Raw genomic sequence first — 15314 nt, forward strand, 5'->3', positions numbered from 1 at the left:
ACCAACACAAAGCGGACGTCCGTCACATGAATCGTCAACGCAGCGCCGTGGCCGAACACTGTGAAGGGTGTGACCACCAAATTGACTTCGACAGCACCATTGTATTGGAAACGGAAGCTAACCCACGCAGGAGGCTTCTACTCGAGTCGTGGCACATACAGCAAACACGAGAGAATGTTAATCGTTCCCTGGGGACTCTCCCCTCATCCTACGTCCATGGGCTGCGGCCATTGACCCGCAGGTCCTCCACACAGGGGCTTAAAAAGCCAAGCTGCGCTCGCCCGTAGTCATACCGTGAAGAAGGGGCCGAGCCGGTCCCGAAACGTCGTGTTTTTTTTTCCTGTTTTTTTCCTGTATTTTACTTGGTTGGCGTCACTTACCTTCTCCTAACATTAAATTTCCCAACCAGACAGACTTCTGTCGAATGTTTTCTTTTGAGTTAGTTCCAGGGCTGAACAGAATGGCGGCTATACTAGACAGTGGCGACCTACAAGGAGCGCCCTCCCAAGCATTCGTGACTGCGTCAGAGCCCCGCTTGGCTACGGGCTAGAGGTTTGATTTCATGTTGTTGATGGTCAGTTTGTATGGCGCGAGGGCTATACTTTAACCAAAGAGCTTCGTGGCACAAGTTTTGTTCCTTTTTGTCCGTAGGACAAAAGCATCTCCAAGCTTTTCACGCCTCACCCCAGAAAAGCCTAGCACCGGGGCAGAGGAAAGTTACGCCCTGTGTATCACCGGTGGGTACCCGCCGACAGTGGGGATCGAACCTCGCACCTCCACCGCATGCGAGGCGAATGCTCAAACCAGTAGGCCACCGCTACGGTGAGTAGTTTTTTAATGTTCACTCTAGTTACGACGCTGCAGACTGCTCGCGACTTCCTTGGATTTCCGCGAGGATTCTAAGAATACTGCGCGTTCCGACTATCCACTTCAAGATAGACGAAGGCGAGCAAGACGCGTCCATTCTTAATTCGGAAGACTGCTGCTAACAAACGAAAAGCAATCTACATCTGACATTACCGAATTCAGGAGACACCCTCGCAGAGCAAGCCGGCCTCCGATTTGCCTGGGAGCTACAAGTGCGCCTAGGTGGGGAAACGCCCTTCCGAAAGACTGAGCAACATCACCATCATCAGCCCGACTACCCCGACTGCAGGACAAATGCACAGTGCACCGGGGCCTTCCGCGCTTCGCCTCCATCGAAACGCGGCCGCCGTGGCTGGGTTCGAACCAGGTGTTTTTTTTTTCAATTTTTTTTTCGTCGGAGCGCCCGACAAAAACGTCGCTTTCCTCACTCTTCCTCGAGCCCTATAGCCTCTGCCCTTCGCGTCGCGCCACCTCGCCGACCCCATCGCGAAGCGTGACGACAGAGTTCGCGGAAGAAAACCCGTTAGTCGAGCCGCCGCACGGTGCCAGGCTGCGATCTCACCCTCAGAGCGACGCGCGAAGGGAAGGGGGGGGGGGGGGGGCACTGCTCGCAACGGCGCCAGGGTCGTGCGTAGCGGTAGCAGCAGCAGCAGCGGCTAGCCGTCGCATGAAGCTGCAGCGACCCGACAGCGCCGAGCGTCATGACGCATCGATCCGCTCATCGTCGTCGGCAATCGACCCGGGGCACGGCCCGGGCACTGGCGTCGCCGACGCTGCTGCTGCATGCGCGGCACTTCAGCGAGCTCTCACCGTCCCACGACCCCCCCCCCCCCTCCCTCCTTCCTTCCTCTCTCTGAGTAGGCAACGTTGCCCGACGAAAAAAAAAAAAGAAAAGACGCGGCGGAGACATTGCCTATCGCTCTCCGCCAAAGCGCCTACCCATTCCCACTTTTATTTTATTGACAGCATAGGTATACTGCAGACCCTATGATAGGTTCAAGCAGGAGGGGCATAAACGACGAGAGAAAACTAACCCGACTAAACTAAAAATAAGATAAGAATAAGATAAGAGTAAATTAAGACAGGAATAACACAAGAATAAGACCAGAATAAGATAAGAATAACATAAGAGTAAGATAAGAATAAGATAAGAGAAGAATAGGATAATAAGAAAGCAACAAAACTGAATGAGAACAACCGGGAGAAGAAGGGCGTCGATGCAGATCAGCGATTCAGGAAACAAGATTAGTGGTTTGGTTTAAGGGGTTTTAACGTCTCAAAGCGACTCAGGCTGTGAGGGACGCCGTAGTGAAGGGCGCCGGAAATTTCGACTGCCTGGGGTTCTTTAACGTTCACCGGCATCGCACAGTATACACGGGCCTCTAGAATTTCACCTCCATGGGAAATTCTACCGGCGCGGCTGGAATCGAATCCGCGTCTTTCGGGCCAGCAGCCGAACGCCGTAACCACTTTGAGCCACCGCGGCGGGGCTCAGGAAACAAGAGTCAATTGCACTCGATTATTGTACGGGAAAATTCGTCAGACTGTCTCCGTATGATGTATATCTCTCCTTTTTCATCGCTTCGCCAACTCAAAGGCCGCCAACAAATCAACTCGTTCACGAGAACAGCTGACGACATCGTGTAGCCCTCTAGTTTCAGATGATTGAAACAGCGCAAGGCCCAAGGCCAAAGAAGAGAGCAGAGAAAAGAAGAAAACGGCCAACACAGCGCTGTTCTCTTCATTGGCCTTCGGCCTTGCGCTGTTTCAATCATACAATGCATAACCAACTCGCCCATCAGTTCATGCTTTCTAGTTCCACATGTGCAGGCAGGTGTCACCGAAGTAAGAAATAATAAATACAGCGACAATGAACTCCTTGCAGGTAATAGAAGAATTGTGATGTCGCTTAAGTGCCCAGAGTTGAAATATTCTACTCGTTCAATTGATGAAGTTATCAATTCTTTCCACATACAGAGGATAATGGACTGCTCAACTCATCAATTCTTACTACATACAGGAGGCAATGAAGATAGGATTTTTTTTTACAGCGAGATACTAAAGTAATTTGCGATCCTCATATTCGGGATACTGAGATCTATACCGCTAGAAATACAAACATTTATTTTTTTTTCTGTTAGCGACACTTTTGTGGAGCGGGAAGGTTTATCCAAGAACTCCACGGCTCGAGTCGAATACAACTCAAGAACGAAGCGGCGAATGCCATTCGAAGCAAGCCCTCCGACCAATCCCGTGGACCGATACTCATGACATCGCTGTTAACCCCGTTTACCTGCCGTCAATTCCCCTTGTTCCTGTCAGTAGCTCCTACCATGTCACGCTAGCAGGGGCCAGGGGATAGGGCAAGGTCGCCCGGCTACGCTGGGAATCGAACCCCGCCCTTGCCATACACGAGGAGAACGCTTAAACATCTAAGCCATCGCTGGGTGAACGTGAAGCAAAACAAGACCGCTCCATAAGCTGACGGAGGTACTAACTCATACTTCTGTGGCACCACAAGGACGTAGACCGAGTGACGACAACACAAGTGCTCAATAACAACTGACAAAATTTATTAAAAGCACAAAATGTAGAAAAAAAACGGTTACAAGCGCAGTCCAGAACAACGTTGCAAAAGCGCCCGGCGATTGCAAGTGTTACAGCACCACGAATCTACCTGTTACCACGAATTTAATGCTTGTTCAAGATAATCAACCTCAGCGTCAAGTAGCAGCAATGATGGCGGACTCGCGCATTCATCAACCGATTTCCCTATACGGAAGGCTTTTGTTGCGGAAGCAACGCTACGCGAGTCGCCGAGCCATTTCGCGGAGCTGAGGCAAGGCCGTACTGCGCATGCGCGAGGAGCAGTGACGTCACGCGGCACACAGCCGGCGCGCCGCCGCCGTCGCTGCGCGGGTGACTCAGAGTTGCCGCCTCCGCGCTCGCCAGTTGCGCATGCGCAGTAGCGGCGCATGGCTAGCGCGCCGGGGCCGCCGCCGCTACCGCGCGCTCTCCATGGCCTCTCCCTCTCTCTCTCTCTCTCTCCTCGTTGCTTTCGCAATCCTCCAGGTTTAACCAAAGCTAAACAACTGCCAATTTTGCAACCTTGTCCTGGACTGCGCATGTAACCATTGTTTTTTTTTTCTATATTTTGTGGTTCTAATAAATTTTGCCAGTTGTTAGTGAGCATTTGCGTTGTCGTCACTCCGTCTATGTCATTGTCCTTGTGGTGCCACAGCAGTATGAATTAGCACCAACTCGCCCAATTCTCAAGGCTTTTGGAGTTACCAACGCTTGCAAATGAGAACACCGGAAAACTAAACAACAGAGAAAAGAAAACAGTCTGCATACTGCAACAAAAAAAAAATCAGCACTCCTGTTATTTCCGCCCAGAGTGTCATCACCAGCTTTGTTTCCATCAACGAGTTTGCCGCACGTCAGCTTTCTAAAGCGGAAGCAACGTCGACCGCTACGCGCCACACAGTACGATTCTTTCCCCGCTCAGCCGAGCTCATTATAAAGCCATCAATCTCTCGCCGACATAAATACACAGCACACAACCGAAACACGCCGCAAGGCCAGGCCGTACACGCAGCAAACACGTTTTTTTTTCAGGCCTGCAGAAACCTATACCGACGACGCCACATACAGCAGATCGCGTCGCCGCGTCTGCCAATCATATTCCCATCCGCAACACCGCCACGCCCACGGAACCACCCGCGCACAGCTACCCGCCGAAGGAGAGACAGCTTCCCATAAAGAACTCCCCCTCACATGCGGCGCAAACTCCGTCCAAAAGGCGAGCAGCGCGCGCGTATACTTCAAATTTCGGGGCCTCTTTTTCGATTACGGAGAGGCCACCAGCGAGTCCGTGTAGACCGCCGCATTACTCTCTCTTTCTCTGTCTCTCCCTGCCACCGGCGAAATCCCTTTCTGAATGCGCTGCGGCACACACGCTCACCATTTCCTCGCCCAATCGATCCGACAGTGGCCGGTTATTCGAGCCCCCCCCCCCCCCCCCCCCCCCCCCACCTCACTGCTTGCTTCGGTCGGATCTCTATGACTACCGGCAGGAAGCACGACTACGCCGCGGCCGGCTCCAAGTATAATGCGGCCACTCCGTCATCGCTAAGCTCTGCAGTGCTGAAAAAGAAGAAAAAAAAACTAAAACGGCGCGCCCACTGCACTACCGAGTTTCAAAAAATGAAAACGAAAAGTAACCGCGGTTATATTATACGCAATCATGGGCTGAAACCTCTAACCCACCTAGCAGTTCAACGCTACAGCGCGAGGAAAGCCGATGATGGAAAAGCGAGTTTGGTTGGACGAGCGAAAGCCCGCGCAAATGCAGACACGTACTGCCTATGGCTTCCATGTGCAACGTGAAACCCGCGCACCGAAAAGGAGATATTTCGAGGATTAAAGCGCTTCACTGCGGTTTAATTTTTCCAATAAACTGCAGTTCCCAAGCTTTCTCTATCCCCTATATAATCGGGATAGAGAAGCCATGCGGCCCGTTTAGCAGGACCGCCATGTTGGTTAGGGACCGGCACTCCACGAAACAAACAACAAACAATTAATGATTCCGTCCAACACAAAAGCGATAACCTTGGCCATCTCATTCGGCTTTACATAAGCTCTCAGTGGTTTGCATGAGAGGCTTAAAGGGGTTACTGAGGAGAAAACGTTGCAGAAACTACTGCGCTGGTTGTCTTTGAGGTGCCACAGTAGTCGTCATGATATCACTCCGCGGACGCAACGACGCAATGAGAGTTCCTCGTGGTGTCGTCCTTGTAAGCTCGTGAGGCCCGACGTAAACCACAGCCTATCGCACATGCTCCAAAACACTACACTCCGAACTCGTATTGCATGAAGACCATCGTACATGTAAGCACCGGTCCCAGCGACGGACAGTGGTTCCGGCATACGACGAGACTTAATGAGGCTTAACTAATACGACTAGTATTAGTTAATACGGCTAGTACTAGTAATACGACTAGTAGTAGTTAACAGCCGCGGAGCACCGACGGGCCTACTGCTCGGCGAGCAAGCGCTGGCTTGCCCGCGATGACATCGGCCACGAGTGCTCATGCGCGGAGTGTGGCGCTCTGATTGGTCCAGCTGCGGCGAGCGCCGTTAAGAGGCCGGACACACCGCGAAGTCTGGCTGAGGTAGCTAAAGAATGCGTCGCGTTAAAAAGAAAGCACAAAAAATGTAACACAGGTATCGCAGCCAACGGCCATTTCCACAATCCAAGCTGGTTTTTTTGGCGCGGATCCATGATACAGGCTACTCCACCGTCGAAATCATCATCATCACCAGCCTGACTACGCCCACTGCAGGGCAAAGGAATCTCCCATGTCTCTCCAATTAACCCCGTCCTTCGCCAGTTGCGGCCACTGTATCCCCGCAAGCTTCTTAATCTCATCCGGCGACCTAACTTTCTGCCGTCCCCTGCTACGCTTGCTTTCTCTTGGAATCCACTCCGTTACCCTTCAGGTCCAGCGGTTATCTTGCCTTCGCATTACATTCAATTATCAGAATGTATGAATAAGAAAATGCCAGGGCAATAGACCATTCGCTTGAAAATTGTGATCACCTTGTCATCTTTCGTCCATACGTGACCAGTTCGAATCAAGTGGCGGAAAAATCAGGTCCTCGTTAAATTGGGTTTTTTAAGAAAGAAATACGTTTGTGCTGCAAAGAAAACATAACCACAAAGAGGCAAGCACTCAATGATTTTTTAGTTGTCTTCAGTGTCCAGCTCTTAAAAATGTGCACATGGCGAGAGCTAGAATATTCAATTATTGTAATGTGTGAATAAGTAAATGCCAGGGGACTCTAATTAAAACACCCTAGGAGGATTCAAGGCATTTTTATAGGGCTACTGAGAGGTAATGAGACTTCCATCAACCTGGCATCTGAAGTGCAAAAGGAAATGGTAGACTACAGCAATCCTGCACAAAATTGAGAGGCTGCCCCTTAGGAGCGCAATATTCAACGGATTGTAAGTAGCAGAAATACTGGAGAGACGGCTGGCATAGAGCAATAAGAACGCAGTCTCCGCATATGTAGCATGGTCGAAGGCCGACAGTGAAGCCAGGTTTAAGACGCAAGACTACCATTAAGCCACGAAATCAGAAGCCCGAACTGGAAGAACGAAATGCGAACTCAGTTTGAAGGGACCAGGAAAGTATTATAATCGGAGATCGGCTCGCGGGATATCAAATAAGATCAACTCACCTTGAAACCAAAAAAAAAAGAACTTTTCAGAGCAGTGCGTAATAAAAAGAAACAGCAAAATGACATTAAAGCCAACCGCAAAATCTGAAATCAAATTACACACCTCAACGAATTTATTCGCTCACTCATACTGATAGTCCTGAAACAAAAACAACTGGACGTCTGCCACTACTCCCGACAGCATCTCGGCGGGGACAAGTAATATCACAAGAGCAAACAATAAAAGAAAGGCACACCTACGCCATTCCTCGAAAACCGCGCAATGCTTTCTTCGGCGAGCCTGACCACACAGTTTCGCGGAGAATCCCCAGCGCCAGCGAGGAGCCCCGCGGCGTTGGGCCTCGGCTCTCGGGCTAATGGGACGGCAAGAATCGGCGCCGTCCCACCCGTTCCTGCCACCGTGACACGAACCGCCTACACAGGCCTTGCACTCCTCCCCCCCCCCCCCCCATGGTCTCTACCCTCCCCCCCCTTTCGCGCCACAAATCCCCCAGGACCGCCTTCTACATCCCTTCTCGCTATCTCCGAAGCCCAGGCCTCCAGAGCAAACACACGACGCCTCCACGCCGCCAACGCCATCTACCGGAGCGAAACGTCAGCGGCGGTGGGTCAACAAAACGGTCAGTCTAGGGGCGAACGAAACGCGACACCGGAGGGCGCATTATTACGCTCATGCGAGCGCGCGCGCGCCAAACGCGCCAGGGACTGTCCCTCTTATCCCGTCGCACCTTCGCGCCCTTCCCGTTCCCGCCATTTCTTACTTCCCTCCTTCGCGCCCTTTCCACCTTTAGGCCGGACTCCTCCTTGGCGCGCTGTCTCTCCCGGAGCTTAGAGCAGTGGCGCCAAGTTGGATGGCGCGCCTCTCCTGCCGCCTCTCAGCTAGTATTCCCTACGACGCGTGGGGAAGAAACGGGAGCTCCCATTTCCAATTTCCGCAGTGCGCTGCTCGCCTGCCTGCCGAGAACGAGGTGCCAAGCGGATGCCCGGCCAACGGGGATATGAAAATGGGCGGGAGCAAGTAAAAATATATATTCGAGACCCAAGCAACGCCCGTAGACGGTGGGACGGAGAAATATGGAGCAGGGCTTTTGGCCCTTCAGAATTTCCTATAAACGTAGTACGGGCCGGTTCGCGGAGAAGCTTTTGCCGAGCACGCGGGAAAAACAAACTTGGCGAGGTCGAGGCAGGAACGGGGAAGCAAGGAAGTTCGAGAGAAGGGTGAAAGAAAAAAAACGGGTGCGAAAAGAGGAAGCCGCGCTTCACGAAAGGGCCGTCTCGAGTAGGTCCGCGGAAAAGGGACGGGCAGTTTTGGGTCAGGAAATGGAACTGTGATGACCTGCGCGAAGTTTGCGGAGGAGACGGGTGCCTCGCGTGTCCTGCGGATGTCCGACGTTACGCAGAGTAAAAAGGTAGGCAAACGCACACGCTCCTTGGGCTTGAACCTATGAGCACCAACGACGAGCTGTGCTCGTCATGGAAGATTGCACCAATATCGGCAATGACGAGTGACACTCGTCCGGCCCGATGTTGCGGTGCTCCCACCGTCAAAGACGAGTTACGGTCGGCAATTGCGTCAGTTGCAATATTAAACACTAGGGGGCGGTAGTTGTCCATGAAACTCGTTTTGCGCCTATAAAGCGTTTTAAAGCCTGACAACTGCCATTTTTCACAGAAATTTCCAAAGAATTTTGAAATTTTGGTACGTTTTTCGAGAATTAATTTTGGCAAATAAATGTTTAAAGATCGAGCTTAAATCCACTCAGTTGAGGTGTGCAGTAAATGTTTAGCTTTTTGAGGATTTGTTGATGTTCGTTCCGCACCAGAGAATTAATTTGTCGGTGACAAATTTTGCAACTGAGTATAGCTTTTTTGGGGGGCTCTAAATGCAAACTGCCGGCGACGTCGACGTCGAGACTATTATGGACCTCATGAAAGCCAGCTGGAAGAAAACGGCGAGGTGGAGGTGCGCGTCAAATGCATTCACGCCATCGTGGTTTGCTTATGTATTACATTGCCAGTATTACTTTCTTTCCCCACTTTCTAGCTCCCAAAGACACTTCTGACAAAAAAGTAGCTGCTTTGCCGTTAAGCTTTATGTGCCTAAACTTCAAACATTTGAAAAATGAAACACTTTTCGACACAAAATGTCTATTTCGCTTCGCAATTCATAACGACACTTTTTTTTACGGAAACATTTTTCTCAACACCGGCTTTTCAACCATCCTACAAAGCAGGATTCTAGGCAAATTCGCTCCCTGGTAGTGTGGTACAGCTTGAAATATTGGATGACTGTAAACTCACACTTCTCTCAAGACTACAGCTAAGCTCCTGCGTTGCTTTCAGCCGTTCTCCAAAAAATTAACCGCATAATTCCCTCCATTCCGGATAGGTTAACCTTAAAGTGAGCATATTCAAATCGCTTCAGAGTGTGTACCTACGGCTCAGCGCGGACGCCGTTCAACTCTGCCCATAGGCTAACCGCTGTAAAAGAGGACCTGCCTCATCTAATGTACTCTCCGACCGCAGTTCACGCCTTCGAGTAAGTATAGTACGACGAAAGCAATTAACCGAGTACACAAGACGAGAAGTTATCTCTTCCGTATCCTTGTCAGACCTCAGCCAAAGTTGCCAAAGTTTGGATTGCCAGCGTTAAGCACAGTATGTTTGTTAGGCAAGGCTGTACCGTTCAGCCTACACAAAATATTTCGTAGCCGCATGTCTAATATATGTTACCCTGGAACCTTCCCCCATGCTAGGCGCAACAGGTCTCTATGCCTTCAGAAGTATGCAACAGCGTCGTTTGTGAGGCACATTCGCTGTCAAAAGTCATTAGGCTGCATGGTTTGCTTCTAGCTCGTACAGTGGAGCCCTTACAATTTCTCTGAAGCTGAAATGTCGTTAAAGGTAAGGACGGGGGGGCCTTCTTACCTTCCAACACCTTTCGATCTTTAGGAAAGCCACAAGGTCTCCACTATACAAGCTAGAAGCAAACCATGCAGCCTGGTTACTTTTGACAAAGACTGTACTACGTTCGAACACGCAGCCACCCTGAATTGGTAGCAATAACAATAAGAGGTCTTACCGGTGACCTTGTCGCGGATGAGCTTGCAGGACTCGACCTCGCCGATGCTGGAGAAGAGCGAGCGGATCTCCTCCTGGGTCATGGTCTGCGGCAGGTAGTTGACGATCAGGTTGGTCTTGGAGTCCTCGGCCGAGCTCTGCTGCTGCGCCGAGACGCCGCCGCTGCCGTGCAGCGTCCCGTTCTGCTGGGACGACTGCACCGACGGACCGGTGTCCATGCCATTCATTTGGGAAGCTGCACCGTGAGAGAAGAAGGGTGGCAAATCAAGTACTGCCACGCCACCTGTAGGAAGGCACAACACTTAGAAAAGAGGGGAAGCGAGACGAGGGGGTGACATGCGGGTGATACATGACTCACTCGAGTCTCTCAGGAGAGCTGGGCTCACTGTGTAAGGTATACGTGTGGAATACATATAAGGTTGTGTGTAAGGCATTCAGTTACAAGAATATTTAACTGCAACAATAAGTTATTTTTCACGTGATGAATAACGGGTCATGTGACCTTTCTATGTGATGACGTCATGTCCTAAAAGCACCCGCCCTAAAACATTATACGGGAAGGGAGGGAGGTTGCGGTGTGACATTCGAGGCAATAAACCAAGGCGTACAATGCGCTCTGCATTTACAGCAGCGCCCATACGGGAAGCAGCACACCGCTACCATCAGAGGTCGCCACAATCAGCAGTCGGCAACAAAACGGCCGAGTGCCTCCCGCACCCATAAGCAACTAGGCGGGCAAGGACGGCAGGTTATAACCAAACACGTACACAGATACATGAATGGCGAAGCAGCTGCGTAAAGCGTACTACAGACGGGAACCCGTGTCACACTATCACACACTTGCGTTTAAATAGTGTGGCTTCCATACAACAGGGATGGCAGGCGCATCGATTCCCGAAGGAAGGCAAAAGCCCGAAGTGCATTGCATTAGCCGCGACCGCGGGCGAGCGCGCCGTTTCCGAAACGGCTGACTGCTACAGCTACAGCCGCTTCTCGTTCCCGAAAGAGCCCGAAAGGGAGGCAAAAGAAAAGCAAACCGGGAAGCGGAAGACACACGCGGAAACGAGCGGCCGTAAGAGAATGGGGAAAAATTGGGGAAAACAACCACCGAGCGAGAAAGGGTGGTGGGGAGAAAGATAGAGGGTAAAAGGGGGAGGGCGGTCTTGCTACGCAACCCAACCCGACCATCGCACGCCTGCGGCGGCGGCGGCCAAGGCCTCTCGTTCGACGGGGAAACATCATCATGGAGAGCAGGGCCGCCGACTCTCGTTGCGCCGTATACGAAGGCCGTGGCGGCGGCCGGGCAGGCAGCCTTTCTATATCGGGACCGCTGGCTGCCCGGCGGTTAATCCCATCCTCTCCAACAGATCCGCAACGACGACGCTCCCCTGTCTTTCCCCCTCGGCTCGGCGTTCTAGCCGCAAACACTGATTGATCAAGCCTTGCGTTTGTTCTGGATACAGTTTATACTTGTTTATTTTTTCCTCCTGCAACCATTCGAGGAAAGAAGCCCCCCCCGACCTACTTTCGTCGACTGTCTTTTGTTCTTGGCTTCGGGCAGAGACGCGTCCGCGGGAACATCGTTACCAATGGCCTTGAGCCTCTCGCATATGTATGGTCCTTCGCATACGTTACCGGATATCTATGCGTCGTCGGGTCGGTCGAGCCGATGGGGTTTCGGGCGTGTGCAAAATAGGCATTAAAAAAAAAATAAAACCGCCAACTACGGAGAAGGACCCGTCTTGGCCGTTTCGACCTCTCTCGGCACGGCCACATGGCGACCAACGAAGAATTGCGACCGATAGTTACAGACACCAAAAAAAAAGAGGTGAAGGTCGTGGAGCTCTCCCTAGCTTCGTACTGATGATAAAAACCGCACAACGCATAAAGCATCCCAGAGACGGCTTTTTGTGGTCTTTCCTTCAGCTTTCCATAAGAATGTTCACTACCTAGAAATAATCGCGCACTCTTTTCCCCACTCTTCACACACCAATTATTTTCTCTTTCTTTTTCAAGCATGCGCGCACAACGCATAAGAGTGGTAACAAAGCATCCCTAATGCCTTCTTGTGCTAACATGACTGCACCGAGAACAGCGCCAAGCGACGCCACCGCTCGCGTGCCCGCCTTTACGACGTGAACTGCACTATGCGTAAAGTGTGCGCCGCAAACAGCGAGCTCATTAATTAAGAAAGCGGCTAAACCCTATCGTCGTTGAAAAACAACTCGCGTTTCTTTTCGAAGCCACTCACTACAATACAAGCGACGAACGCTGGCGCTGGGCGTGAGTTGTCGAACAATACGAAAAAATTAGGCGGGCGCTTAGTTTTGGTTAAGCCTGGTAGGTTGCGAAAGCAAAAGCACAGCGCCTCCAACTGAAGGAACGCAGTGCGCCGCGTCTACAGGTCACGCGTGGCTACCGGCCGCCGCTGCGCGACGACTCAAAGCGTCTTCGGTAATTTATTTTAATATTTTGTCTTTGATGTTGTTGCGACTGAGAGAAAGAAAACAATCTACAGCTGGTATGACGTCAGAGCGGCAGTAGCGCCACAGGTGCGCGGCGCGGCAAACACACACCGTAACTGCCGCGGGGCTCTCTGAAGTAGCGAGTTGGTCGCCCATATTCACTCCGGTAAAGGTCAAACGTAACTGCGGCCGTAACTGAAAGTGCGAGTAGTATTGCTTTCGCAACAAAAAAGAGCGGGATAGTTGTGTTGTGTTGGGTTTAGTGGCGCATAAGCATCTAAGGCTATCATGCGCCAAGCTCAGGGTGTAGGGAAATTGATTTCTGTAGAAATTTACTTAAAAAGCAGCGAGATAGGGCACGACGGCGCCCCCTGCCACCTGGCGACGTGTTTACCAAACATACCAGGCACACAGCCGCCCGCTTCGCCACTCGAGCATTTTGCAGACTGTTGGTTCTCAATCCCCGTAGGAGCCGGACTAAACGGGACCAGTCAGCGTGGAAAACAGGGAAATTACTGCAGGTTTCCCGCACGTTTGCAAACAAACGAGGCGTGAGGACACTAAGTGGGCGATCATGGTGTAAAAAACGCGTTTTTTTTCTTCACGAGATTCTGCGTCCATCAGTCATTCGTTCCATTGCCTTTTTCACCCGAGTCATTCGCAGTGAAGACGCGTGTCTAATAACGTTACTTTTAAACTACAGACGTCAGCACTGAGTCCTTGCCTTTGTCTATCTCCCGCGCACAACAAGCCATTGTAGACCAAAAGAAAACTATCGTCCGCCATAAATAGATCGAATCTTCGTTCCTCAGAGCTACCAGTATTCCGGGGAGCTGATGAGGCGGTTGATGATGATGGTGGTTGGACTTATAAGGCACGGAGATAGCTTGGCCAATTAGAACCGTAGATAATGTGTTCTAGTTCGCACGCTAATGTGTGAAAAAGCCTTTATTACATTCCCCGCATTTGACCCCAAAGGTAGCGCGGAGCGTCAAGCTAGGGTAAGGTTTTGCCCATTGGAAAACCGGTGATAAGTCGGCGAGCGGCATTGGGCATCCAATCTTCAACCTCCCAGCTAAGAGGCGCATGCTCAAAGCCCAAAGACCACCGCCACGATGCCGGTGTGGGTTGGTTTTAAGAGGTTTAAAATCCCAAAGCGACTCAGGTTTTGAGGGATGCAGTAGTCAAGGGCTCCGGCTAATTTCGACTACCCAGGGTTCTTTAACGCGCACTAACATCGCACAGTACACGGTCCTCTGGCATTTCACTTCCATCGAAATTCCACCGCCGCGGCCGGGATCTAACCCGCGTCCTTCGGGTCAGCAGCCGAACACCAATAACCACTGCACCACCATGGCAACCGTGCCAGTGTGGAGAAGGTGCACAAAGGAGTAAATGTCCGACAAGTAAATGCAGGAAAAATGTTGAAATTACTGGCTTCCGCTTAGTCTGCTTAAAAGCGGAAATGCGAAAGCCTTTCCCTGTCCTCTCTTTCTCCCTTCATTTTCCCTTTTTCGGTCATTATTTTTCTTTTTTAATTTTTATTATTTGATTTCTCTATTTGCACTTTTAGTTTTTTTCTGTGAGTTTTTTTTTGCCAAGAGAGGACTCTGGCCAACGTACGCATTGTGATGCGGCTAGCGCTGGACCCGGTACGGATCCGTCTCGTCGGAGGAACGGCCACTGACGAGCCGAGAAATGCTCTTCCGCGTTTAAGCATTTAACCTCGAAAGCTTCGGTGCCACACACAAACTCTATAAAAGCCCAGCGCCACATCTATAGCCAAGAGCTCCCGTTGAAAACGCCTCGGCGCAAGCACGACCACCTACCCTGCAACGCCTCCAATATGGGCCCGTGAACCCGACGCCCACACCGATAGCGCTCTTGTGAGAGGATGCACACGCCCTATCTACGCCACTCCGCTGCAGCTGAGCGAACGAGGAGCACGCGTCGTCAACAAAGCCCCCCCCCCCCCCCACACACACACACACATACACCCCGGAGCCATAGCGCCGTCTCCGCGTGATTTATTCATCGCGGCCCCCGGCAGACATGACAGGCGGCCGCCTACTCCTCAGCGCACACCTGCCGTGCAGCGAAGCGAACCTACTGCTCCGGTGTCGGCGGCAAGCGGGGCTCAAGCGTGGGCTGTGTGACGTAGTCGGGTCGAGAGCTATTTAAAGGAGCCTCGCTCTCGGAATAACGTTCCGCCTTTTTGCCCGAGATCGGGCGGGCGAATGCGATCGAGCGATGCGGCGCTGGAGTGCGCGAGAAGCTGCAGCGCCCGGGGCCTCCGGTGCACGCAGTGGTAAACAACGCGACGAACACCCATCGCTCGAGGCAGTGCAGTCTCTCGGAAGACTCAGCCCACGGCGGCTTGAGTTGCTTATTTCAAGGCGAGAGCCTTTGATCTCTCATCGTCGTCGAAAGAAGGTTGTCACCAGAGGCGCCACGCTTTTTCTAGTCAGACCAGAAAAAAAAAAAACATTGCGCACAATGGGATTCGAACCACCATCCTTCCGTTCCACAGCCGAACGTGTTAATGGCAACGCTACTGGCTTTTTTCTTTCTTTATTAAGGCAACGCTACTGGCCGCCGCGGTGGCTCAGTGGTTAAGGTGCTCGGCTGCTGACCCAAAAGACGCGGGTTCGATCA

The 15314-nt window shown here is 51.7% G+C and overlaps 1 protein-coding gene across 6 annotated transcripts in view; it reads right to left on the reverse strand.

Moving 5' to 3' along the window:
* The window catches only part of fne (ELAV like RNA binding protein found in neurons), a 193154-nt gene that overhangs the window by 74667 nt on the left and 103173 nt on the right, over positions 1 to 15314 (reverse strand). For all 6 annotated transcript variants that reach the window (XM_089550369.1, XM_089550373.1, XM_089550375.1 and 3 more), the window contains exon 2: positions 10196 to 10429. In XM_089550369.1, the coding sequence (XP_089406495.1) occupies positions 10196 to 10429 (234 nt within the window). The remainder of the gene's footprint in view (positions 1 to 10195; positions 10430 to 15314) is intronic.

Source organism: Amblyomma mixtum, chromosome 1 (genome assembly GCF_055824585.1).
Source record: "Amblyomma mixtum isolate Tamu chromosome 1, ASM5582458v1, whole genome shotgun sequence".
NCBI classification, from domain to species: Eukaryota; Metazoa; Arthropoda; class Arachnida; order Ixodida; family Ixodidae; genus Amblyomma; species Amblyomma mixtum.